The sequence below is a fragment of the Ochotona princeps genome, chromosome 29, assembly GCF_030435755.1.
Source record: "Ochotona princeps isolate mOchPri1 chromosome 29, mOchPri1.hap1, whole genome shotgun sequence".
NCBI lineage: Eukaryota > Metazoa > Chordata > Mammalia > Lagomorpha > Ochotonidae > Ochotona > Ochotona princeps.
This window is the reverse complement of record NC_080860.1, coordinates 10,183,000-10,208,164: the sequence shown is the minus strand read 5'-3', so window position 1 is coordinate 10,208,164 and position 25,165 is coordinate 10,183,000. Positions and strand designations below refer to the sequence as shown.

General features: G+C 48.2%; 1 protein-coding gene across 2 annotated transcripts in view; it reads right to left on the bottom strand.

Moving 5' to 3' along the window:
- CCDC60 (coiled-coil domain containing 60) overlaps window positions 1-25,165 on the bottom strand; it is a 133,664-nt gene that overhangs the window by 23,958 nt on the left and 84,541 nt on the right. The window contains exons 4-5 of one of the 2 annotated variants that reach the window (XM_058656935.1): window positions 23,310-23,414; window positions 15,319-15,426 (exon numbers count right to left, since the gene is read on the bottom strand). In XM_058656935.1, coding sequence (XP_058512918.1) covers window positions 15,319-15,426; window positions 23,310-23,414 — 213 coding nt within the window. The remainder of the gene's footprint in view (window positions 1-15,318; window positions 15,427-23,309; window positions 23,415-25,165) is intronic. The other variant, XM_058656936.1, reaches the window with a different exon arrangement.

The following is a 25,165-nucleotide window of genomic DNA, read 5'->3' as shown; positions in this document are numbered from 1 at the left end:
TCTGTCCTTATAACTCTATCTTTCAAATACATCCACAAATGAATTTTTTTTTTTAGGATGCTTCTGTTTGTTGGTTAAGAATCATTGCAATCACTGTGATCTATGTTGTGGAAACAAACTCAGGGTTAAGTCCTTCACTCAGAGGCAGATTTTAAGGGAACCAACAAAGTTAAATCTTTAGCCTCTGAGCTGTGTAGGCTCCTCCTCCAAGTCCTTTTGTCTACTTATGTGCTATGTTACATTCCTTTCCTTTTTTTTTAAGATCTATTTTTATTTTTACTGGAAAGTCAGATTTACAGAGAGGAGAGACAGACAGATTTTCTGTCTGTTGGTATACATCCTAAATGGCCACAATGGCTGGAGCAGAACCTATCTGAAGCCAGGAGCCTGGAGCCTCCCCCTGCTCTCCCATGTGAGTTCAGGGTCCCAAGGCTTTTGGCTGTCCTCTGCTGCTTTCCTAGGCCACAAGCAGGGAGCTGGATGGAAAGTGGAGCATCAGGAAAACGAACTGGTGTCCATATGGGATCCTTGCACATATAAGCAAGGATTTAGCCACTAGGCTACCATGCCAGGCCCTATTTTCCTTTTCTTAAAGCACCCTTCCCTTCCCCAGTTAAATATGCTCTGGCTCCCCAAAACCTGATCCTCCTCTCACTGATGGTAGATTTTCTGAATCAAACACAATAGACTCCATGGGAAACATGCCTAAAACTCCTTATCTGAAGCTCAAGGGGTCTTCAGACAGTTCATGGGAAGGCACATTATGAAACCACACATGCAATTTGAAAACTTCTTTGCACCAAAATAAGTGTAGATTTTTCATTTTCTCCAAAACATTCAAAAGTAGGCTTGTATATTGCCAAATTTACAAACTTTGCTATTTTGGAATAGAAATGGACTGCATTTATACATATTAGCATAATCTCTCCAGGTTAATATGTGCATAATATATGAATATGAAGCATTTACATCAGGTGGGAAAAAAATCAATAAATAGCTTTAAGTGCTGCTTCTGAACCCATTTGGTTCGTGTCAGTTACTGCCAAATTAATTGGAAAAAATAACGGGTTTTCAGAACCTTTTGGATTTTGGACAGATGGCTGTAAGATTAGGCATCTTTACTGACAAGCAAACAGGGCATATTAAGGTGTGATCTCTCAACTACCTTTACATCTTGGTTGATTGGCTCATTAGTCACTCGAACCATCCATCCATCCATCCATCCATCCTCTTGTCCACCTGCTCACCTGTCCATCCAGCTGCCACGTGTCAATCTGCCCATTTATTTACCTACCTGTCCATCTATCCATCTACATACACATCCACCTGTCCGTCCATCTGTCCATCCATCCATCCTTCCTTCTACCCATCTACTCACTCACCCACCTGTTTGTCCAGCCAGCCAACCAGCCAACCAGCCACTTGTCCACCTTTCCATCTATCTAGCCACCTCTCCATCAATCAATCTACCCAACTGCCCATCAAGCCCTCTCCCTGTCACTCCATCCATATACCCACACATTCATCTACCCATCCATACTTTCCTCTGTTCTTCTACCCACCCATCAATGTATCCATCCATCCTTATGTGTATTCATCTGTCCATCTAGCTGTCCATGTACCCATCCCTTCCGTGTCTTCCTTTTCTCTGCAGAATGCATTTTAATTCGTTGGAATCCCGTTAATCATTTGGCAGGCTCTCATTTAGCACAGAGCATTTGAGGAAATGAGAAGATAAGCCAGTGTAAGATGGGTGGTGGGGCAGGATGTGCAGAGAAGTTTACACTTGTCAGGGGCTGCCAAGTGCTGCTGGTGTGGGGAAGGAACTCAGACACATTAGGCCCAAAGTGATCAAGACAAATCTAACTTAAGGCTGGCTCTTCATGGCATGGGGGTGGGCTGGGGTGGGGAGGAGAAGGTTGAGGGGATGGTACCCAATCAGCAGAATCAAATGAGGATGGGGGTGTCTCCCCACCTCACCCACCAGTACCTTGCTGAACAATCTGCCAACCACCTCCACAACTCAGGAAAAGCGTAACAGACCCCAAGGTGAGGAAGCAGGCCTCAGAAGGGTGGGGTGAGAATGGGCCTCCAAGCTTTTTGTAAGACTTTATGTTTGATTACACAATAAAGAGCCCTCTGAATAATTAACAGTGAAACTCATTTGAGTTGGTTCTGCCTGCCTCTCCCCCTGAGTAATCAAATTAGGGAATATTTAAAATCCAGCCAGAGGAAGATGCAGCAATGCTTTAGTCCTATAAACAATATTTAACTAGCGGCGCTTCTGAGGTCTGATTTAAGGCTCACCAACTACAGGCTTTAGCATTTTCTCTGGAGCGTTTCTTTCAAGGCCACAGGGTCTTTTTTGCTTTTCCCTTTGCTAATGCAGCCCCCGCTGTGCCTCCAGCTTTCTTCTTCAAGTTCAAAAGCAACAACCCTTTTCCCCTTTTAAAATCAAATCTGGTCCCAGCCAAGATTTCAAAGTCTTAAATATTCAGACCCAATCTGGAAGATGGAGGTTTTGCATTTCTGCTGACTTCCAAGATGACCTGAAATGTACTGCGACTTCAAGCAGCAGCTAAATGAGCTAAACATGCAGTAAGATTCCTACAGACCTAGGCTTCAGCTCTGGCAAAGCCATTGATAAAGAAAAGGCCTGGTTAGACAAGGTCTGTCTCTCTTGATGCTTCATTTTCAGTGGCAAATAAACCAAAAGCGACGATCAATAGGAGGAGGGAAAGGAAAAATCTGAGCTTTCCCAGTCACTGCACATCTCATAGAAAAGGCTAGAATCAAGTTTGTGCTCCTGTTCCCAGGCCTGGTAGAGAAATCATTAGGGCAGGGTTGCCGAGCAGACCCAGCACTTCCCCGCTCCCCATGATCAGGTGTGGCCTTGTGACTCGCCCAGCTGGAAAACACATGAGCCATACACAGTGACATGTGGCAGTTTGGGCAGATGCTTTCAGAGCCACTGTTCAAGTCACCAGGTTCCTTTTCCTGCTTGAGTGATGGTGGAAGCTAGGAACAGAGCCTCCCCTGACACTGCACCCGAACCCCCATCCCTTCCCACTGGACACAAAGGCTGGGCAGGAAATGAGCTTCTCTTGCCTTCACCTGCTGCAATTTGGGGGGATGTCTAGTAATCCGGTTAGTCTAGTTCACCTTCTTGATGCTCCCCTCCACCATCTGACAGGTGACCTTGGGTCCCTGGGTGATCTTGGGCAAGTCTCTCTGAGCCCAAAGATGTCCCCTCGGTGGCTGATGGCACACTGAAGAATCAAGGGGAGCAGCTGGCTTAGTCCCATGCCTGAGGCACTGCTTCCTGCAGGTGTGACTTGGTATCGAGGAGATGTTTTTGGGCCTCTGCAAGCTCTTCTATGTTTTGATGTGAGAATGACTTTATCGCAGAGGACCATGTTGAGGAGGAGCAGGTATCGTGGACAGAGAACTCAACACAGACCAGCTACTAATACTAATAACAACTACCTGCTTTTTTTAATTTTTTTCAACATAGATCTTAGTGCGGGGCTTTGCCAGGAAGCTGAGGGTGGGAAACGAGGCACTCAGGGAGATGCACGGAGGGGAGAAGTAGCTACAATTTTCAACCCGTAATTTCTCCCTGCTGAAGTTGTCCCAGGGATCACAGTTGCTGAAAATCAAGCAGAGAGGCTGTTGAGCACCATCGCTTTCCTTTTTATTGTACCTGTCAAGCACATTTTGTTCCTGGCGGTCATTTGAAGATATCATCCACAGTGACAATGGGAGCCATTTTCTCAAGCACTTCACTCTTCCTGAACTCACATTTGGGGGTAAAGCATCTGTTTGCAAGGTGGAAAAGTCCACGGGCTGGTTGAGGATGCATTCACATGTCCGATGTCTAACTGCTGGTTTTACAGAGGTCCTGAAGGAGCCAGGGGGCTCCATTCTGTCCTTTGGTTGACATATGACCTGACCATCCTGCCAGGTGCTACCCCTCTGTCCAAATGCCCACTTCTGTACCCAAAGGGTGGAGTGATGGAGTTAAATCACTTCAGAGAGGCAAGCAAGGTGAAACCAGAGATTCTGCCCAAATGTCATCTTCTCTGGTTTTCCTTGACCACCCCCACCCCATCACTGCCACATCCCGCATCAGTTTCTTCATGACCCTTGTTATCTCAAAGTATCTTCTCCTCCAAAATATTTTTAAATCATTTCTTTATGTTATATGAAGAGTAGAGAGAGGCATATAGAGAAGGATTTCTCATTCATTGGTTCTTTTCCAAATTGACTATAAAGGCCAGGGCTGAGCCGGGCTGAAGACCCAGGAGTCAGAAGCTCATGCTAGTCTGCCATATGAGTGGCAGGGACCCAAATGCTTGAGCCATTACTAATGCTTCCCAGGGTCTGTGTTAGCAGCAGGTGGAATCAGGAGCAGAACTGGACTTGAACTTAATCACTATAACATGGGATATGGGGTCTTGTGTTAACTGTTGCATCAAATATCCACCCCATGCATACCTTACATTATTTCAACATTTGGGGATCTTAACTCTCTGCTATCATAATGGACAGATTGATTAAACAAACTCAACAGAGAGATGACAGAGCTAACCATGGATCAATGGGACCTAATATCTGTATCTTGATATCTACACAATATTTTATCCCACAGATGCAGAATACACATCCTTTTCATCAGTTCATTTAACTTTCTCCAGGATATACCATACAATAAGCCATAAAGCAAGCCTCAGCAAATTCAAAAGAATTGAAATCAGACGACCTTTTCAGACCACCAGGTAATGAAGCTGGAAACCAACAACTAAATACACTTCAGAAAATACACAAACACATGCAGACTGAACAATATGCTTCTGAATAAACAGTGGGTCATAGAGCAATGCAAAAGAGAAATTAAAAAATTCCTGGAAATGAACGAAGATGACAACACATTAAAACATATGGGATATAGTAAAAGCATGCTAAGAGGGAAGCTCATAGCCGTTAACGCCTGTATCAAGAAACTAGAAAGACATGAAATAGTCTATTGAGCCATCTTGAGAATCTAGAACAGCAGCAAACGAAATCTGAAAATGAGCAGGAAGAAATAGTTAAAATTGGAAAATAAAATTGAAATAAAAAAGATGTATAAGAGCAATTGACTAAGGAGCTGGTTTTTTTTTAAAATTAACAGAATTCATATGCCATTGGTTCAACTAATAACAAACAGAAAGAGAAGATCCAATACCACATATATGCGATGAATCATCAGGAATTACTACAAACAGCTATATGCCAATAACTTGGAACATATGGAAGAAATGAACAGTTTTCTGGATATAGACATTCTAAAAAAAACCAAACGATTCATGAAAAATGAGGGCATCAAAAACAAATAGACCAATGACTGTGGCAGATACTGAAACAGTAATAAACTCTCCAAAAAAGCAAGACTAGATCTTGACAGTCTTCCTGCTGAATTCTACCAAACCTCACCAGAGGAACTAATTCCAAGTCTTTATAATCTATTAAAGACTTTAGAAATAGAGGAAATCTTTCCAAACTCCTTCTATGAGGCCAATATCACCTTAACTCCAAAACCAGAAAAAGATACAACAGAGAAAGGGAACTATAGATCAGTATCCCTGATGAATACAGATGTGGAAAACCTCAACAAAACACTAGTTAATCAAATCCAACAACATATCACAAAGATCGCTCACCCAGACTGGCGACCAGACCAACTGATGTTTGGCGGGGAAAAGTTGGAGGCATTTCCACTAAGACCCAGAACCAGACAAGGTGTCCACTGCTATTCTGTACAGTCCTGGAACTTTTAACCAGGAAAAAGAAGAAAAGAAAAAGAAATCAGAGGGAAGCAAATTTGAAAGGAAGCAGCCAATCCATCCGTGTTAGCAGAGGACATGATTCTCTACTGAGAGACTGTTGGAACTCATAAGAGTTCAGCAAGGTTGCAGCATATGAAATCAACACACAGACAATTCCGTGGCTAAGAAAGAACTTGTGAGAGCAATCCCATTCATGATAGCTTAAAAAAATCCTGAAATACATTTAACCAAGGACATGAGGCATCTCTGATGAAAACTGCAAAAACATGAAAGAAACAGATGGTGACACCAAAACATCGAGAAGTCTATTCTGTTTGTAGATTGGTAGAATCAATATCATTAAAATGTCCATATTACCAACAGTAGTCTACAGAGTTAATGCAATTCTAATCAAAATACCTGTGACATTCTTCTTAGACCTAGAAATAGTGATACTAAAACTAACATGGAAACACGAGAGACCGAAATAGCAGTCTAGTCTTAACAGAAACAAAGCTAGAGTTATCCCAACTTAAAGGAGTGCTACAGGGCAGTGCTAATCAAAACAAACCTGGTACTAGCATGAAGATCAATGGAACAGAATAGAAATCCCAGAACTGAACTCATACATATAAAGCCAGCTAATTTTTGACAAGTGAACCAAAATCAATCCAGGGAGAAAGGACAATCTTTTCAACAAAGAGTGTTGGCAGAATTGGATCTGCATGTACAAAAGAAACAAGACCCATGCTTCACACCTTACATGAAAATCAATCTAAGTGGATCAAGAATCTGTGACTTGACAAAATCAAATTACCAGGGGAAAGCACTGGGAACACCCTGTAAGGCATAGGTATACGCAGAGACTTCTTGGAAGAGATTCCCAAAAGCACAGACAATTAAAGCAAAAACAAACAAGTAGGATTACATCAAGCTAAGAAACTTCTGCACTGCAAAGGAAACTGTCAATGAAGAGACGGTCGGCAGAGTGGGAGAAGATACTTGCTAACTCCACAACTGATGGAGGACTGGACACAGAAAATGTGGTACGTATACATGACGAAGTACTACTCAGCCAAAGAATGAAACCTAGTCTTTTATAACTAAATGAATCCTGTTGGAAACCACTATACTTAGTGAGATAAACCAGTCCCCCACAGACAAATATGTTTTCTCTGATTCATGACAACTAGTACACAGAACACACACACACAAAGTAATTTCTGCGATATTAACATTCTGGGAATCAACTGGTATGTACATTCTGCATCCATACTCCCAAGTAATAGTAGGATTTCTATTTTACTTTCACTTTGTGTTACTTTTTCTTTTTCCCCTACTTGTAACGCCATGATGCCTTTACATATCAAAAAGTTAAGCTTGTTATTGGGAAGTAAACAAATATGCTATAACAGTAATTCGGGAAATATACAATAAGGGGGGGAAGTGGGGGCAGGGAGTTGGCATGATGGTTCAACTAACTAATCCTCTGTCTGCACGTGGGTGCTGGTTCATGTCCCATCCACTTTATTTCCCACTGAGCTCCCTGCTTGTGGCCTGGGAAAGCAGTCGAGGACAGCCCCAACCTTGGAACCCTTCCCCTAAGTGGGAGACCCAGAAGAAGCTCCTGGCAGCTGGCTTCAGATTGACTCAGCTCTGGCCACAGTGGCCATTTGGGCAGTCAATCAGTGGGTGGAAGATCTCTCTCTCTCTGCCTCCCCTTCTTTCTGTAAAATCTGTCTTTCCAATAAGAAAACATCTTAAAAAATAATATAAGGGGAGAGATAGGGAGACAGCGGAGGGGAAGGGAGGGACCCTGAGATTCCAAAGCTATATCATTAAAAACGTGAAAACTACTCATTTTATATAAATTTTAAAAAGAACAATAAGTAGATGAAATATTTTCCATTAATGTTTTTAAAATTTAATGAAAGCTTTTACTGTACAAAAAATATTGATTTCTTCATTTGAGTGGGGGTTGGGGGGAACACATCTCAGTTCAGATCTCCAACACCAATGGCAAGGACCCCGCCACTTGAACTACTAAATGCTGTCTCCCAGGTCTGCACTGACAGGAAAATAATTAACATCTAAAAGAGAGCAAGCAAGTTTGAGAGTGGAGTGGTGGAACACAGACAGGTTCCAAGGCACCTGTCTGGGATGTTCTGAGGCAATAAGGTTTCGAGAGCTTGTGGCTTTTGTGGTTCCAGGAGGGAGCCCGGAACTGAGAACTGAAACCTTTGTGTGGTCTACCCCATCTGGGAGCACTTCACTCCCACTGTAGAAATACATCATTTTTCATTGACACATAGTAATTGTATATATTTTTGGAATGCAGTGCAACATTTCCACACATGCATGCAACAAGTGATAATCAGATCCATGGAACCGGCATATATGCATGACCTTGGATATTTATTATTTCTTTATATTGGGAACACTCAAAATCCTATATATTAGCCATTTTGAAATATTTACTCAGTTGTTGTCAACCAAAAATAGCTACCCTACCACACACATTAGGGATTATTCCTCCTAGCCACTATTCTCTCTGGCTTCCACAAAATTAAGAACTTGTGGTTGTGTTCCTGTGTCACTCCCTTCTTTGCCCAAGGAGCTACCCTGTCCCCCACTCCTCTCCACCGCAGCACAAGTGGAGAAGATGCAGAGGGGTTGGGAGGTGGGATTTAACGTTATTGTGAGGAGCTGGTGCTGTGCTGTTTCAGGCTAATCCTGTGCTTGTGGTGCCAGCACCCCACATGGCTACTGGTTTGAGTCCTGGCTGCTCTGTTTCCGTTCCAGCTCCTTGCTGATGTGCCTGGGAAAGGGGCAGAGGATGGCCCAATTGCTCGGGTCCCTGCACCAACGTGGGAGACCCAGATGAAGTTCCTGGCTCTCAGGTTTAGACCAGCCCAGCTCTGGCTGTTGCAGCCATTTGAGAAGCGAGTCAGTGGATCGAACATCTCTTGATCTCTCGCTCTCATTCTGTATGGGGTGTGTGTGTGTGTGTGTGTCTGTGAGAGAGAGAGAGAGATTCTCTCTCTGTAACTCTACCTTTTAAATAAAAAAACACACTTTAAAACAAAAGAAAAAAAGTCTTGTTGTGAGGAAGGCATATGGCACAGGGATTAAGGCACCACCACTTCAGAAGCCTGGATTCCATATAGAATGCGTAAGTCCAAATCCCAGCTCTGCTTCCAATTCCAGTTTCCTGTTTGTGTGTACCCTGGAAGCCACAGGTGATGTGGCTCCAGTAGTGGGGTCCTTGGCGCACACATAGGAGACCCTGATGAGTTTCTGGCTTCAGGATGGCCCAGTTGTGAATGTCACAAATGTTTGGGAGTGAACCACTGGGTCCTAGTCTGTCTGCTTTTTACATTGAAAGAGGAAAGTGGAGGTGGGAGTGGTGGGTGGGAGAAGGGGGGAGGGGGATGAGGACATGGAGAGGGAGGAGAAGAAAAAGCAGAAGAAAAAGCAGCCATAGCAGACAAAGAAAAAGCAAAGCTTGTGTTGCCTGCCTGGTCGGTGAAAGTCCGTTCATTTCTAGCTCATCCTTGTGCTTGACCCTTAAAAAGTTAGTCTCTAATAAGAATAATAGCAATTCAGATTCACAGTCCTTATTCAGCTCCACAATCCAAAAAGGTCTTGAAAACAAACAAACAAAAATTCTTAACTTCTTTTTGCTACAAAACCTGGAACAAGCTTGTGACTGGCTACCGATGGCTTTTACTGACTTGATTCTGCATTTACTTTCTGCAGAGGTAAATGTGTTGGGGACGGTGCAGGGACCAAGGCCCTCCTGGCTGTGATTTCCTGCATGGTATGTGCTCTGGTGAGGAAGGTGCCTATTCTCTACACTATTTCCCTTTAAAAAAAAAATTGGGGCTGGCATTGTGGTACAGTGGGTTAAGCCCTCCAATATGGAATGCAAGAGTCCCAAGAAGTGGCTTAACCTATAGTGCCACAACACTTGTCTTAAATGTGTTTTAATTCTATTTTCTATGCACTTGCTGAAGTATTCTTCTATGTTTTTAGGCTGCAATGAACCACTTTTTTTTGCCATATCCTAAAGACATTTCTTCCTTTATTTTTTATGAATGGTAGAGTTACAAAGAGAAGGAGACAAACACACGGATACACACCAAGGTGGTTAGGCAGAGGAGAGGGGACAGGAGAAGGGAGAGAGGAGAGGAGAAGAGAGGAGAGGAGAGGGGAGGGCAGGGGAGGGGAGAGGGCAGAGAAGGGAAGGGGAAGGGAGGGGAGGGGGGAGAGGAGAGGAGGGGAGAGGAGGGGAGGGGAGAGGAGGGGAGAGGAGGGAGGAGGGGAGAGGAGGGAGGAGGGGAGAGGAGGGAGGAGGGGAGAGGAGGGGAGAGAGGAGGGGAGGGGAGGGGAAAGGAGGGGAGTGGAGGGAGGAGGGGAGAGGAGGGAGGAGGAGAGAGGAGGGGAGAGAGGAGGAGGGGAGGGGAGGGGAGGGGAGAGAGGAGGAGGGGAGAGGGGAGGGGAGAGGGGAGGAGAGAGGGGAGGAGGGGAGGGGAGAGAGGAGAGGGAGGGGAGGGGAGAGAGGAGAGGGAGGGGAGGGGAGAGGAGGGGAGAGGAGAGGGGAGAGGAGGGGAGAGGGGAGGGGAGGGGAGAGGAGAGAGGAGAGGGGAAGGGAGAGGAGAGGGGAAGGGAGGAGCGGGGAGAGGAGAAGAGGGGAGAGAAGGGAGAGGAGATAGGAGAGGAGGGGAGAGGAGAGGAGAGAAGAGAAGAGGGGAGGGGAGGGGAGGGGAGAGGAGAGGGGTGGGGGAGGGGAGAGGGGAGGAGAGGGAGAGGGGAGGAGAGGGAGGGGTGGGGGAGGGGAGAGGGGAGGGGAGGGGAGGAGAGAAGGGTGGGGAGAGAAAGGAGAGAGGAGAGAGGAGAGAGGAGAGGAGAGACAGGGGAGGGGAGAGAGGAGAGGAGGGAGACAGATGACAGATTTTCCATCCACTGGTTCATCCCCCCTCAGATGGCTACAATGGCCAGGGCTGTGCCAGGCTGAAGCCAGAACCCTGGAGCTTCTTCCAGATTTCCCACATGAGTGCAGAAGGCCTAAGCATTCGTGCCATCTCCTGCTGCTTTTCCAGGCACATCATCAGGAAGCTGGATCGCAAGTGGAGCCCTGGGTCTTGAATCAGCACCATACAGAACCCCAGCACTTCAGGGGGACAGCTGACATGCTATGCAACAGGTCCAGCCACTGAGAATATTTCTGATTTCAACCTGAATAAATACAAATGGTTCATTTTTCCCTCCTCAGTATGATAAAACTTTAAGAAAAAAAAATAAAAACTAAACAAAAAAACCCAGAATGATGCATTTGAGATTTGGTGCTATGATTTAAAAAATTAAAAATTAGAGCCTGGTATGATGGCTCAGTGGCTAAATCCTTGCCTTGCATGAACTGGGAACCCCTAGGGACACCAGTTTATGTGCCAGATGTTCTACTTTCCTTCCAGCTCCCTGCTTGTGGCCTAGGAAAGCAGTAGGAGGACAGCCCAAAACCTTGGGACTCACATGGAAGAGCAGGCAGAGGCTCCAGGCTCCTGGCTTCAGATCAGTTCAGCTCTGGCCATTGTGGCCACTTAGAAATTCTTCTGCCTCTCCTTTTCTCTGTGAACATGACTTTCCGATAAAAATAAATAAATCTCAAAACTAAATTTTGGGGGTCTGGCGCGCTAGCGTAGTGTTTAAAGAATTCTCCTTCAATGCACTGGAATCCCATGTGGGCACGTGGGAGACCTGGAAGAGGCTCCTGGCTTCGGATTGGCTCAGCTCCAGCCATTGTGGCAGCTTGGGGAGTGAACCATCAGACAGAAGATCTTCCTCTTTGTCTCTCCTCTCTGTACATCTGCCTTTCCAATAAAAATAAAAATCTTAAAAAAAAAAACAAACTAAATTTTGGCTGTGGCGAGGGGTGGGAGTGGTCTTGCTGTATGTAACACAGTGTGGAGTCAGTCCATGTGGAGGCAGGAGGGTGCGTGAGAAGGGATCAGAGACCGAGTGTGCCGTGAAGGAAGCATTTCTTGACTATCTCATTCCTACTTGAAAAACAAACAAAATCACAAAAACCAAACACACACACACAACCTCATGCTGGGACTGGCATTGTGGCACCCTGGGTTAAGCTATCACCTACAATTGCTATATTTCCTATCAGTGCTGGTTCAAGTCCTGGCTAATGCACCTGGAAAAGTGAAGAAGAGACCCGAACACTTGGGTCCTTGTCAGCCATGTGGGAGATTTGAACGGAGTTTCAGGCTCTTGGCTTTGGCGTGGCCCAGGCTCAGCTGTTGCGGCCATTGGGTGAGCAAGCCAGTGGATGGAAGATCTTCCTCTTTGTAACTCTGCCTTTCAAATACATAAACCAAATTAGAAAAAAAAAACATACCCCATGTCTATCTGAATATTTTTATTAAAGAAATGCAGTAGGAAAATTTGGAAAGACTCATATAGGCCTTTAAAAGAGTTTTTTCTTAGAAGGGAATTTGGGGGGGGTGTCCTTGAGACAAGTAAAGGCTTTCAAGCATTGTGATTTTTCAGAAAAACCTCCGCAAGAATACACTGTATTCACTTACAACTTGAGTGGCTCTGTTTTAAGAAACAATAAATGATTCATGAGAAATGTTTTAAGCCTATGGTTTTCAAAGAAATCCTGGGAAGTCACAGAGATAGTCTGGAAATGACTGGGTGCCACGGCAGGAGGGGGAGTAAGTGGAGGGCTCTCCTGGCCCTCCCCACCTCCAGTCTTTTTCTTCCTGCACCAGTTCCGAACACTCTTGGGATTTACGTGAAAAGAAAAAATAATTTCTGCTGCTTAAACATGTAAGTTTGGTAAGACACTCTAGGAAAAAAAGCTACACTTTTAAATTGATTCCAACCCGAAACACTGACTCAAGTGAAGTCACCTGATTTGTTGTCAGCTGTGTGATCCACGTTCTTGGTTGTGTTTGAAGCTAGTTTATCTGGGCCCTGGTGCGAAAAGATGTACTTGGGGCAATGGGTGGCAGATGTGCCCAAGGGGACAAGAGGTAGTTAAGCCTCAGGATTTCAGCAGCCAAAGAAGGAAGATCTCGCCTGGAATACTGGGATGTGGCAGGGATGAGAAGATGCAGGTGTCAGCGTACCTGAGGGTGGTGGGTGAGTGTCAGCATCCTGGCAGGACTCAGATGTCTAAGTCCGCATGTGATTTCCATTGCACAAATCCAACTCCTGGAGGCCGAAGGCTTTGCCTCCCTTTGGGCCTCATTCAGACAATCCGACTCTTTCTAAAGCCTCAGGGTATTGCTCTGTGCACAACGTAGTTCCTGTAACTGGCTTCAGCGCTTTTGGCTCAGCGTCCCCTCCAGTGGGGTCACTCCTCCTACTGTTCTGGGTCTCAGACAACACGATCTGGACCCAGCTGCTCCAGGGACTGGATACTAAGTACTTCCTTGAAGTCAAGTGGAGAGTCACCAAAATCTGAGCACACTCCAGAGAGTTTGTGGAAAATGAAATAAAAACTACGTAGTGTACACTTTTTTCAGATCTATACACTGTGTGTGTTTTTTTTTTTAAGATTTATTTATTTATTATTAGAAAGCTAGATTTGCAGACAGAAGGAGAGGCAGAAAGATCTGTTGCTTCACTCCCCAGATGGCCGCAACGGCTGGAGCTGAGCCAATCTGAAGCCAGGAGCCTCTTCCGGGTCTCCCACATGGGTGCAGAGTCCCAAGGCTTTGGGCCAGCCTCCACTGCCTTCTCAGACCACGAACGGAGCTGGATCCAGAGCAGACTAGCTGGGATCTCAGTACTTAACAAGAGGAGAATTAGCTAATTGAGCCATTGTGCTGGGCCCTGCACTGTATTTTTCATACTGCATATTTCTCATGAATCTTTTAAAGCTCTCTCATACGCATGGATTTCAGGATTTTTTTTTTTGGTACCAAAATAATGTTATCTTTTGCATTTCCATGAACTCTAAAAAAAAGCATCTTTGAGTTTTGCTTTTCAAAATTTTTATTTATTCTAATCTTGAAAGAGCAACAGAGAAAGGGGGAGGAGAAGAGAGACAAGAGTGAGACACAGAGGCAGAGAAGGAGGGAAAGGGGAGGGGTGGAAAAGGGCAGGAAAGGATGAGGAAGGTGGGGAGAGTGAGGGGGAGTACAAGCAAGGGCACGGAGTGGGACAGAGAAATAGTGGCAGAGAGAAGGGAAGGAATAAGGGGGAAGGGGAGAGAGGGAGAGAGGGAGAGAGGGAGAGAGGGGGAGAGAGGCAGTAAGGGAGGGAGAGAGGGGAGGAGAGGAAGGAGGAGAGAAAGGGGAGGGAGAATGGGAGGGGGAGGGAGAAGGAGCTGCAGGGAGAGGCAGAGGGAGAAAGAGGCAGTGGGAGGGGTTGAGGGAGAGGGACAGAAGGAGACTGTTAGACTGGGGGAGAGGCAGGGGAGGGAGAGAGGCAGGGGAGGGAGAGAGGCAGGGGGAGAGAGAGAGGCAGGGGGAGAGAGAGAGGGAGCTGGAGGGAGAGGGCCAGAGAGAAGGTGGGTAGGCAGATAGCTTCATTTGCTAAGTCGAGGTTGGCTAAGGGCAAGAGAACAGAATACCATCTGGGTTTCATATGGGTTGGCAGAGGGCGATCATCACCCACTGGCTCCCAGAGGGCATTAGCTGGAAGCTGGACTGGAAGTGGAGGAAATGGGACTCTATATGGGATGCAAACTTCCCAAGTTTCTTGCACCCCACTCACTCACTCACTATTTAAAACGGTTAACATGTAACACTTGCACATGTTTAAGGGGTAGACAGCAAATTTCCAACACATCTGCACAGCTTAAACCACTCATACAAGGTCTTCGTGTTCCCTTGGCTTTGCTTTGTATATGGAGCCTTCCAGCTCCTCTGTTCCTGTCCTCAAATTGAGTAGTTTACAACATCATCATGAGCCAGTCATCGCACTGTGCTTGGCCATTATCCAACCTCCTCTTTCCTCTATTCCTCTGAGTTTATAAAGATATATTCTTGCAATAAAACCCCAAACAACCCCCTCACCCTGACAAAAATAAACAACTCGAGAGGAAAGAGGGAATACAGCACTGGAGAGAAAGAGAAGAAGAAAAGGGAGGAAGAAGAGCAAGCCAAGAGCTGTGTTGGGGAAGACACAGCACAAGAAGAGAGCTGAACAGCCATGTTACTGTGCGCCCATGTGGGGCGTGGCTGGCCCATTTCTGGGATATAAAGACCCTTATAGTATCCGATTGACTTCAAGTCACTACTGCCATGACTCAGAATGTGGAATTGACTAGAGCTGCTGGAAGCAGACACACGCCACTGACTCGCAGGTCTCTGTGAGCCACCTCCAGCTCACCTTTGCTTGGATCCCAGAGGAGACATGGAAGGACCCCTGGAATCACGCACTCAGGAGGAACAGCACAAGGAAAGAACTCATAGGAGCAATCCCCCTCTCCCTGTCCTCTGCTGCTATACCCAGGACACGGCGCATGCGTGGAAGGGTGGAGGCTTACTTGAGATTCCAGCAGGTGATCACGGGTTTCATGGTGTGGTGGGTGTGGTCGATGGTCAGGGCCTCCAGAAGCCAGTGAAGGGCACAGAGTTGGCGGAAGAGGGGCTCCCTGCAAAGACAGAGCCGGTGAGGATGACGCTCCTCACAGCCATGCTGTGGAGGTAGCTGCTGCTCTGCTGGCTCCTGGTCAGAGAGCTGGCAACCACGCTCTGGGATCATGTAAGCACTATACATAGATCACTCCACCCTAGAGCCACATAGATCCATTCTACAGATAGGGAAGAGAGAGTGATAGTGTGTATGGGTATGTATGAATAGCAGACCTCACTGAAGATCTGCGGAGTTCAAGGGGGCTTACACAGCTAAAATCACAAAAGCCTTCAAGTGGAATATCAGACATCCAAGAGCCCAGAAATATCCCTGGCCATTGTCACCTCCTAGGAAGGTACCTGACCACCCTTCTCTCTCTCTTCCCAGGAAATAAAACAGAAGTCAAACATCTGGCAGTTTCTTCCTCAGAGCAGGTCACACCCCACCCCACTCCCATTTGCTCTGGCAGTCCCTTCTAGAACTTTCCCGGACTTACATCTCTTGCAAAACTTATCTAATTCAGAAACACTTCCTCCTGGTCTCGACCCCAGGGTGGGGATGGAGTCTAAAAGCAGTCCCGGGGCTGGGTGGTCCTCTGCCAGGTCTTTGCTTGCCTGCTGTGAGGAACCCTGCAGGAGATCCTGTCTTGCTTTCAAGGCAAGCTTGTGTTTGCCCTGGGGGGTGGGCGGGGCCACCAGGGCCCAGGGTCACACACCTAAGCAGTGAGGTAGGTGCCCAGACCTGCTCCTAACGTCAGTGACAGCCACTTACTCCCACTTAACAAATGAAACTATGGAGGTTTCCAGAGAGCAAATCAGGTGCCTGCAGTCACACAACACAGAAGAGGCCCATTCAGTCCTAAACCAGCCCAGCCCAAGTTCTCCAGAATGACTTTTTAAAGTTTTGTTTTTTGATGATGTTTACATAGTTGAGAAGGAGCATGCCAATGTGGTCCACTGTTTAGGGTGGGAAGGGCTGAGGAATAGGGGAAGGTGGATGAGACCATTATTTCCATTTTTTTCTTCTTCCTGTGTCTGGGGGGAAGCAGGGGAGAGAAGGGGAGAAGCTGTACCCAGCATCCTAACTGCATCAGTACCTGGGGATGGGGGATGGCCACCCAGTGTCATCCCAGGGTCCCCGATACAGAGCATGCTCTGAGGATACTGTTCAGATGGTTTAAATAGTTCTGGAATGCTGTTGATTTCATTGTTCCAAGGATGAGGAAATTCTTCCAAGGTCTATTGGCTGACAGAGTTCACCTTAGAGTCTCCATTTGCCCAGATACTCGCTGTCAAATCTTGGCTAACAGAGCTGTCCAGTTTGTTCTGCCCTCTGTCCTCTGCTGTGGTACTAGATGTTCTCTGCAGGCCCCAATGCACATTCCCCATGTGCGTCTGGAGATGCCATCCGCTGCACTGTGTTCAGCAACTGAAGTGGCCCAGTTCTAACAATCCATGGTCAGACTACAGATACTGCAATTTTTCCTGTGGTTGGATTCTGAGTCCAGGGGTCCAGTTGTGGGGGAGGTTCCAAAGAAACCTCATCAGAGGTGACCATAGACCTTACTTGTGTGCGTACCAGTCGGTGCAGGGTCCAGCTCAGTTAATCACCCACATTAGCCTACATGCACACTGGTGATTGCAGTTGTTGGGTCAGTTCTCTCCAGCCCCATCTCATACACAAACCAATGGATGCTTATGCCCAGTCCAACCCTGCCCATCACACACTCTGCCCTCACATACACCAGTGGGAACTGCAGCCTGGACAGAGCAACCCGCAACAACCCCCAGCAGGCCTGTCCCCAGCCCTGGTTGCTGTCCATGCCAGTATGTGCAGCAGACTGGTTCGGTCTGTCCTCTATCCCGTTCGGTTTTTGTACACATCAATGGGTGCTACAGCCTAGCTCAGCCCAACTGATCCCACTATCCAGGTCACACTCATGCTGATGGGTACTACCGCCTATCCAGCCAGGTCCACTCCCAGCCCTGTTTCTCATCCTTCCCAGTGGATGTTGAAGTTGCAGCCCCATCAGAGGGGTGCTCACAATATCCCTACTAGGCCCACTCCAGGTGGTTCTGCAGTCTAGCTTGACAGGACTTGCCCCCAGTCCCAGTACTTACCAGCTGATGCTGCAGCAAAGCCCAACCAGCCCACACTTACTCTGGTTCATGCATGCATCAGTGGATATGGCTACTTAGCCCAGCCTGACTCTCCCCTGGATCTAGTTCACATGCAGGCCAATGGGTGTTGTAGCCCCGCCCAGCCTAGTTTGTCCCCAGTCCCAGTTCTCACACCAGCAGGAGCAGTTGCCCTGCTGAGGAGCCCCTTCTATTTCCCTACTGGGTTTGCTACCTCTCCCCCACCCCAATTTGTTACATGTGGTGATGGGTGCTATGGCCCAGTCTGGCATGGCCTACTTCATGTCAGCTTTCACCAGTGGATGCTGTAGCCTGGCCCAGACTGGCTTGCACCTGGTTCCAGCTCATGCCGGTGCTGCAGCTCAGCCCAGCCTGGACTGCCTCAAGTCTCGGCCCTGATGTGAACTAGCTAGTGTTGCGGTCCAACCTGGTTGTCCTGCACCCTATCCTGATTCTCACATCTACCAGAGGGTCCTATGAATTGACCCAGCCTGACTCACCCTCAGATAGGACCCACATGTATGCCGACGGGTTCTGTAACTTGGGTTGGTCTGGGCTATTTCCAGTCTTGGTTCTTGTGGTCACCTGCAGGGACTGTGTCCTGACAGAGGAGTTCCCCAGGCTCCTATACCAGGTCTCCACCCAGCGGCAGATCTTGTGTACACCGGTGGGTCTTGGCTCACCTTACTTGGTCCACCTCCTGTCCTAGCAGGAACAGTAGCCTTGTCTGACTGGCCTACAACCATTCTGGTTTCTCACCTGCAACATACTCCCACACATCTCCATACCCTCTTCCCTTATGCCCAGGAGCATAGTCCCAGTTTCCCCAGTCCAGTCTTCCCAAGTCCACCTTCTAATGGCACCCCATGCAGGCCTGGAGTTCTACCTGCCCACCAAGGACCCAAGCTCCTGGCACACATGTTGGCCTGTGACCCTACCCCTCCACCCACCCAAGATCCAAGCAAGTTCACAGTTCCCCAAGCCCAGTACACCAACCATCACGCTAGCATGCTAATGTAGGGCTTGCCATACCTCCTTATTCCCTACCCCTGCTTCCCAGAATTAAGCCTGTGTGGAAATCCTCAGGGCTCACTCTACCTGCCTAGGTGTAAGTCCCCAGGTTCTCACATGCACCTTGCAAGCCCGCACCTCCAGGTCCCCAGCAGTCTGCCTGCGCCGGCTTCAGAATGACTTAGATGTGAGCCTTAGGCAAGGAGCTTTTTCATTTTTCATTGTCAGAGCTAATGGGACAGACTGCAAGAAGGGGTAAGAACAGTGACCACTGAGCATGCCTAATCCTGCCACTCCTGACCTCACATTCTTCCTTTCTGTTGCTGTGGCCAGGGTACCTGCAGTCACAGCCCCTCTGAGCTCCTGCTGTGCCTCCTGTGCAGCCCCTGCCCCTCACCAACACTGCCCCAATGTCTCCAGCCTTTTCCACTCTGCCTGTTGGCCTCTGAGCTGCTCACAACAGGGAGCAGCTAAACAGGCTGTGAACAGGCTCCAGGGCAGGGAAACTAGGTGAGGTCACATCATGACAGCCACCCCCTAGCTTGCCTCAGTCCTCAAAGGGCTACTTATATGCATGCGCAAACACACCCCAACTCCTTGTAGAAAAAGCATCCTACTGAATTTCCCCAGTATAATCTGCCAGGCCACCTTAACCCTATCAGAAGCTATGTTTTCCCATCTCTGTCTCTATCCCCGGCAGCATAACTTGTCAACTCTCCATCACAGTGGAAACAGGGAGAGCTGAAGCTCCTGCTGGGACCCAGCTGTGCTGTTCACAGGAAATAGCATAGGCAGCCCATGACAGGTGCCTCTCCGGAGTCCCTAGCAGCCCAGGGCTGCTCTCTCTGGTAGTCAGGTCACAGGGGTTGAGGTCTGGCCTGCTGGCTAGGACACTCCAAGTGCCCCCCAATTCCCTTGTGTAAAAGCTCCAAGTTCCATCCTGGGCTCCACTGTAGACCCAAGACCATATAGGACAGCCCTGGCCCCTCAGACTGTGGCCGAGTGTGGAGAGGAGTCTGGACCTGTGGTCGCACTGAAGTCTTGGTGGCAGCCCCTAATCCAACACTCTGGGCACTTACCAGAGGAGGATGCATGGACACTCGAAGGGGCCAGGACTGCCCATGCACTGGACAGACCCCAGAAGAACCCCTAGGAGGGCACTGTCACAGCCAGGGAGGGTATCCCAAGAGAAACCAGCCCCTGACCTCAGGCTGTCAGACACATGAAAAATGAGCTTTATTGTCCAAGCCACACAGGGTGGTTTGTGTGACAGCAACTGCAGCCCATCGGCACACTACTCACACATATATGCCAGTCTCCCAAAGCCACTCACACCCAGCACTCAGTCCCTCATACACCACCCACTCACACTGTCACACACCACCATTCAAACATGTTCACATGCCACTCACATCCTTCATACACATCCCTGTCACTTACACATAAGCCAATTACATACCATCACTCACCCGCACACATCAGTCACATATATGCCCGTCAGTCCCTCAAAGCCACTCATTTAGGCATCCCATTCACACAAACCACTCACACATTGTCATGAACACACACACCACTCAGATGCTTAATACACACTACTCACAAACACCATTCATACATGCCACTCACACGTCACCCACTCACACACCGACACCCACTCACACACTTTCACCTACTCACACACAACACCATTCAGATACATGCCACCCATTCATACAGGCTACTCATTCCCACCCCACCTCAAAACTCATTTACACATGTCACACACTCACACACATGCTATTCCCTCATACATCACTCACTCACATGTCATTCACTCACAAACCACCATTCACTCCTGTCACTTACATACTATCATTCACTCACGCATGTGCCACAAATCATTCACTCATGTCACTCACCCAGATACACACCCCACTTACACTGAAACACACACTGTCACCCACAAAGGCCAGTCACACACTGCCATATATGCAGCTACTCACACACCTTCACTCACTCACACCAATCATTGACAGTCACAGATCACACACTGACACCATACTTATAAACCATCATTCACACAATGTCACACACCACTCATACATGCTATTCACTGTTACACCATCAGTCACACACAGTGCTGCCAAATTTGTTACTCACATGCCAAACACCACTCACACATGCTCACGTACAACTCACACATTTGCCCATTGTCACTTAGACACCATGCACTCACATCCCACCACGCACTCACTGGTACACCATCACACACTGTCATACCCCACCATGCACTCACTCATATCTTGCCACTCACACCCCAAAATGTACTCACTCACATACTTCACTCACACATTCACTGTCACTCACACCCCACCATGCACTCACTGTCATGCACTCCTTGCCTGTCTCTCACACTGTCTCTCCCACACAGGTTCCCTGCCCACCCCTTCAGCCTCAAGCCCCTCCACCTATTGCTTCTACTTCCATTTCCAGCTTGGTAAAGGGAGGGGGAGTTTCGTTTTGTAGAACATCCCTTCCATTATGAAAGCTCAGATGTTGGTCTGTCCTGGAAAGACTGATGCCCGCATGGCTGCTTCACAGTCATCAGCCAGAGTGGGAACTGAAGAGGGTACTGAGCTGGCTCTGAGCCACACTGGCCCAGGTGACCCCAAGATCCAACCAGGCAGACCCCAGGTGAGAAGATGCCCTGGTTCCCCAGGGCCATCTGCTCAGCACACTTGATGTTGCCATTTCTCCTGCCCTTGTCTCTGGGCTCACCTGGTGACCTGCTCTGGCCAGCACAACCACATCGTTTCCAGCTGAAGTGGCATTAGGGTGTGGGTGCTTAGGCTCCTGTTCTTGGTATTCTTGCTGATTGCTATGGAAACAAAGCCCAGGTGAGCCTGCTGGATGTTAGGGGACAGCATTGTCATCTTAGTAACCAACCAGCCAACTGCTTATGAGTAACATCATCTGACAACAGGCACCCTCCAGCTTACCTGCCACCTGGTGCACAGGACCACTGAGCTGGCCTGTATGGGCCAACCTGCCGGTCTCTGAACACCCAGTGTAGGAGGGTCTATAACAGTTTGAGAGTACTGACCTACCCTCTAGTATACCATGGGGCCCTCTGACGGCCTGGGAGAAGAGTGGGCTGAATTCAACACCCACCAGAGACAGGTGAGCTGCCACGAGGGGGCCTGCCACCTGTTTTTGTAAATAAAGCTTTATTGGAACATGTCATGTGATCCAGCATTGTACACTTTAGGTTATGATGGCAAACTTAGATAGCTGCTCTAGGAAGGCCAGCTGGTCTGCCAAGGTTCAAGGATTTACTGTATGGCTCTTTAGGGGAAAAGTTTGCTAACCTTTGGTCTAGTAGGGCTTAACAAGTACCACCAGCAGCCATTGTGATGATGAGGATGATGACAACAATGATTACCTGTCCTCTAAGTCTGTGGCAAGGATCTGATTAAGGAGTCAGAAGGCCAAGGCTTCTGATGTGTGACCTGTGGCCATTGCTGCCTCCCCTCGGGCCTTCAGAGTCCCCTCATGGCCTGGAAGGAAGATGACCAGAAACTGCCCAGTCAGTTACTGCATAGCTCATTTAGGCCTCAATGTGCTCAGACTAAATGAATAGAAGGTGAGGCCTGGGAACAGGCATGTTCCCAGGTGCCTGCTCCTCCCATCCCCAGATGACAGAGGCCAAGCGAGAGCTCCCTGGCTGGCAAGGGTCTGTCCAGAAGGGGAAGTGGGCAGCAGGTCTTGCCAGGGGACATTTTGTGAAATGGCAAAGGCTACTTTTGTTTTTAGAAAAATTATTCACTTGAGATGGACAGAGGAAGAAGACAGGGAGGGAGGGAGGAAGGGAGGCGGGAGAGAAGGATACAGAGACATATACTAAGCATCAGCTGACTCACTCCCCGGATGCCTGAGTGTGGCTAAAGCCAGGAGCTGGAAAGTCAGCCCAGGTCCCCCGTGTGAGTGGCAGGAATGCAGCTCTGTGAGCCATCCTCGTTCCCAGGATCTGCTTTAGCGGGACACTGGAGTTAGGAGTCGAAGCTGGGTGTTGAACACAGGAACACCTATGCAGGAAGTACCCTTCACAGAATTACTCCATTGCCTTAAAGCAGTGGTGCTCAGGATGGGCCTGTGGGCGGTGTGTGATTCTGCTCCCAGGCGGTCTGTGGCCCTAGAATCCAAAGTCTGTGTCTCTGTGCCCAACATCTGTCTGATGAGAAGGGCTCATCAATAGGAAAGAAGAAATTGGGCTTGGATCCTTCGGAACGGACACCCGGGGAAAAAAAAGATGTCTAGGTGTGAGACAGGACAAGTGGCCCTTGCCCTCTGTGAGGCCCACATAGCCATCAGCTCATACACGTGAACTTGGGCCACAGACGACAGGGAAACTGCTCCTTGAGTTGTGGGAGGAAACTGTCTCTGTCTGAGAGGTTCTTGAATGCACTCAGCAAGGGCTGCAGACGGATTTTGTCAGACTCTGCAAACTATCCGGCATTAGGACATTAGGCATCGTAGGGAATGGAATGACTCGATCCCAGCTGATTTGCCACTTAGCTCTGAACCACTGTGTCTAGTGTCTGTCATTTTTTTTTAAGACACCAAATAGCTTTGATGTCCCAGAGGCTTTGTGTCCAAGAGGATAAATGAAAAGCTCAATGGCTCCCTGATGCTCTGGTTTGTGGAGTCAGCTCAGCCTGGGGCCGTATCTGGGTCAGCTGGGCTGAAGGACTTGGGGGGAGGGGAGTCTACTTACACGTGAGCCTCGGGGAGCCAGGAGGAGATGATGCAGCTGTGGACAGGGGTGAAGGGACGGCGTACTGCTCCAGCCCCCAGCTTCTTAAACTTGTCTTCGTGAGCTCTGAAGGCAAAGCAGAAGATATGGGAACAGAGTCAATCAGAGCGGCGGCTTCAAACACCTTCCGTTCTGGCTGCGGTTTGGTGGGCTGGATCCAAGGGGCACCTGCCAGGTTGCCAGGCAACGCCTCCAGCTCAGCGATGAGGGGACCTGACTGGGTTTGTGAAATGAGCACAGGAAAACCCCTGCCCTCACTGGCGCATTCTACTGGAGGGGTGAAGAGTAGACAAGATCCACAGGTCGCCTGTGAGCTGTCCTAGCACAGCACCCCCCGGGGTTAGACAAGAAATCTTGACGGCTGTGTTCTAGAAACAGCAACCTAATACTACATTTCAGCGTTTTTCCACCATCATCAGGAAGCAAGTCATTTCAGTTACCAAAAAAGCGTTTTTGTTTTGTTTTTTTAGTTTTTGAAAGCCTGTTTCATAGGAATCTCACACACACATGTGCGCACACACAAATATATATTATGTGTGTGTATATATATATATAATCTCCAAGGCCAAATTTAGGTCAAACACACGTTTTAATTAGCCTGTTGTGTCTGCAGGCAATTGGATTATATGTGTGTGTGTGCGTTTGCATTGAAATATTTAAAAGTTAGAGTTAGAGAGGGAGAGACAAAGAGACATCTTCCATCCACTGGTTCACTCCCCAAGTGGCCACAACAGACATGCCTGAGCCAGATCAAAACCAGGAGCCAGGAGTTTCATCCAGGTCTCCTGCTTGGGTCATCTTCCACTGCTTTTTCCCAGGACATTATCAGAGACCTGGATTGGAAGTGGAATGTCTGGGATATGAACCAGGACCTGCATGGAATGCTGTCATCACAGGTGGTGGCTTTACCCACTATATCTCAGCCTAATTGTTTATAGCTTTAAATTCACAGAAACTTCATATGAAAATGGAAAAGCTTTGTCTCTCAAGTGCTGCGAGGCGCTGGTCACTCTGGGCTCATGTTTCTACCAGTGGGAATCAGCCAGAGCTGAGGACTGACGCTTGCTGCTGTCTTTGCACGAAGCTTGGGGTTCCTGGGCTGTTCCAGATCCTTGCCTCCCTGGATCCTCACTCCTTATCCCCATGACCAGCTCATGCCACCTGCCCGGTTCCTAATGCTTTGCAGTCTCCCATTCCCAGGGATGGGCTCATCCATGGCTTCCTGGATCATTCACTCCTCCCAATATTCCCTGAACACCTTCTCCGTGCAGCTGAGGGGCTGCAGGTGTGGCAGTGAGTGACACACGGCCCCTCCACTCCTAGAACTCACAGAGGAGCGTGTGTGGGGAGGGAGCACAACCTGAAGACACACACAGGACATGAGGCAGGTGCTCTGTGGGAGAGCATGTGGCACTTCCATAGCTTTCGCCAGTGAAGTGGAAGTCAGAAAATCATATCAAAGCATGCTCCCTAATTCTTTCCATGCTCTTGTAATTGACAAGTGAGTCTAGATCCATTTCCCTTTGGCTCTGAGCTCTGTAACCGGCTAATGCGGTGGACTGTGCTGGAGGTGATGTGAGGCAGGGCTCCAGGGGGTCTCAGCCTTTCTTCCCTGTGTCCTGTGAACGCTCACTTGTAGCATCCAGTGGCCATGTGGTGAGGAAAAGCCAGGAGCCCACCAAGAGGCCCACAGGGAGAGGAACCCAGCTCTCACCTGGTGACCAGTTCCTACTTGCCATCTACATGAGTGAGCAATCTTGGAAATGGGCCCTTTGAATCACCAGCTAGTGCTGGGCGGAACAGAGACAGTCTTTCCC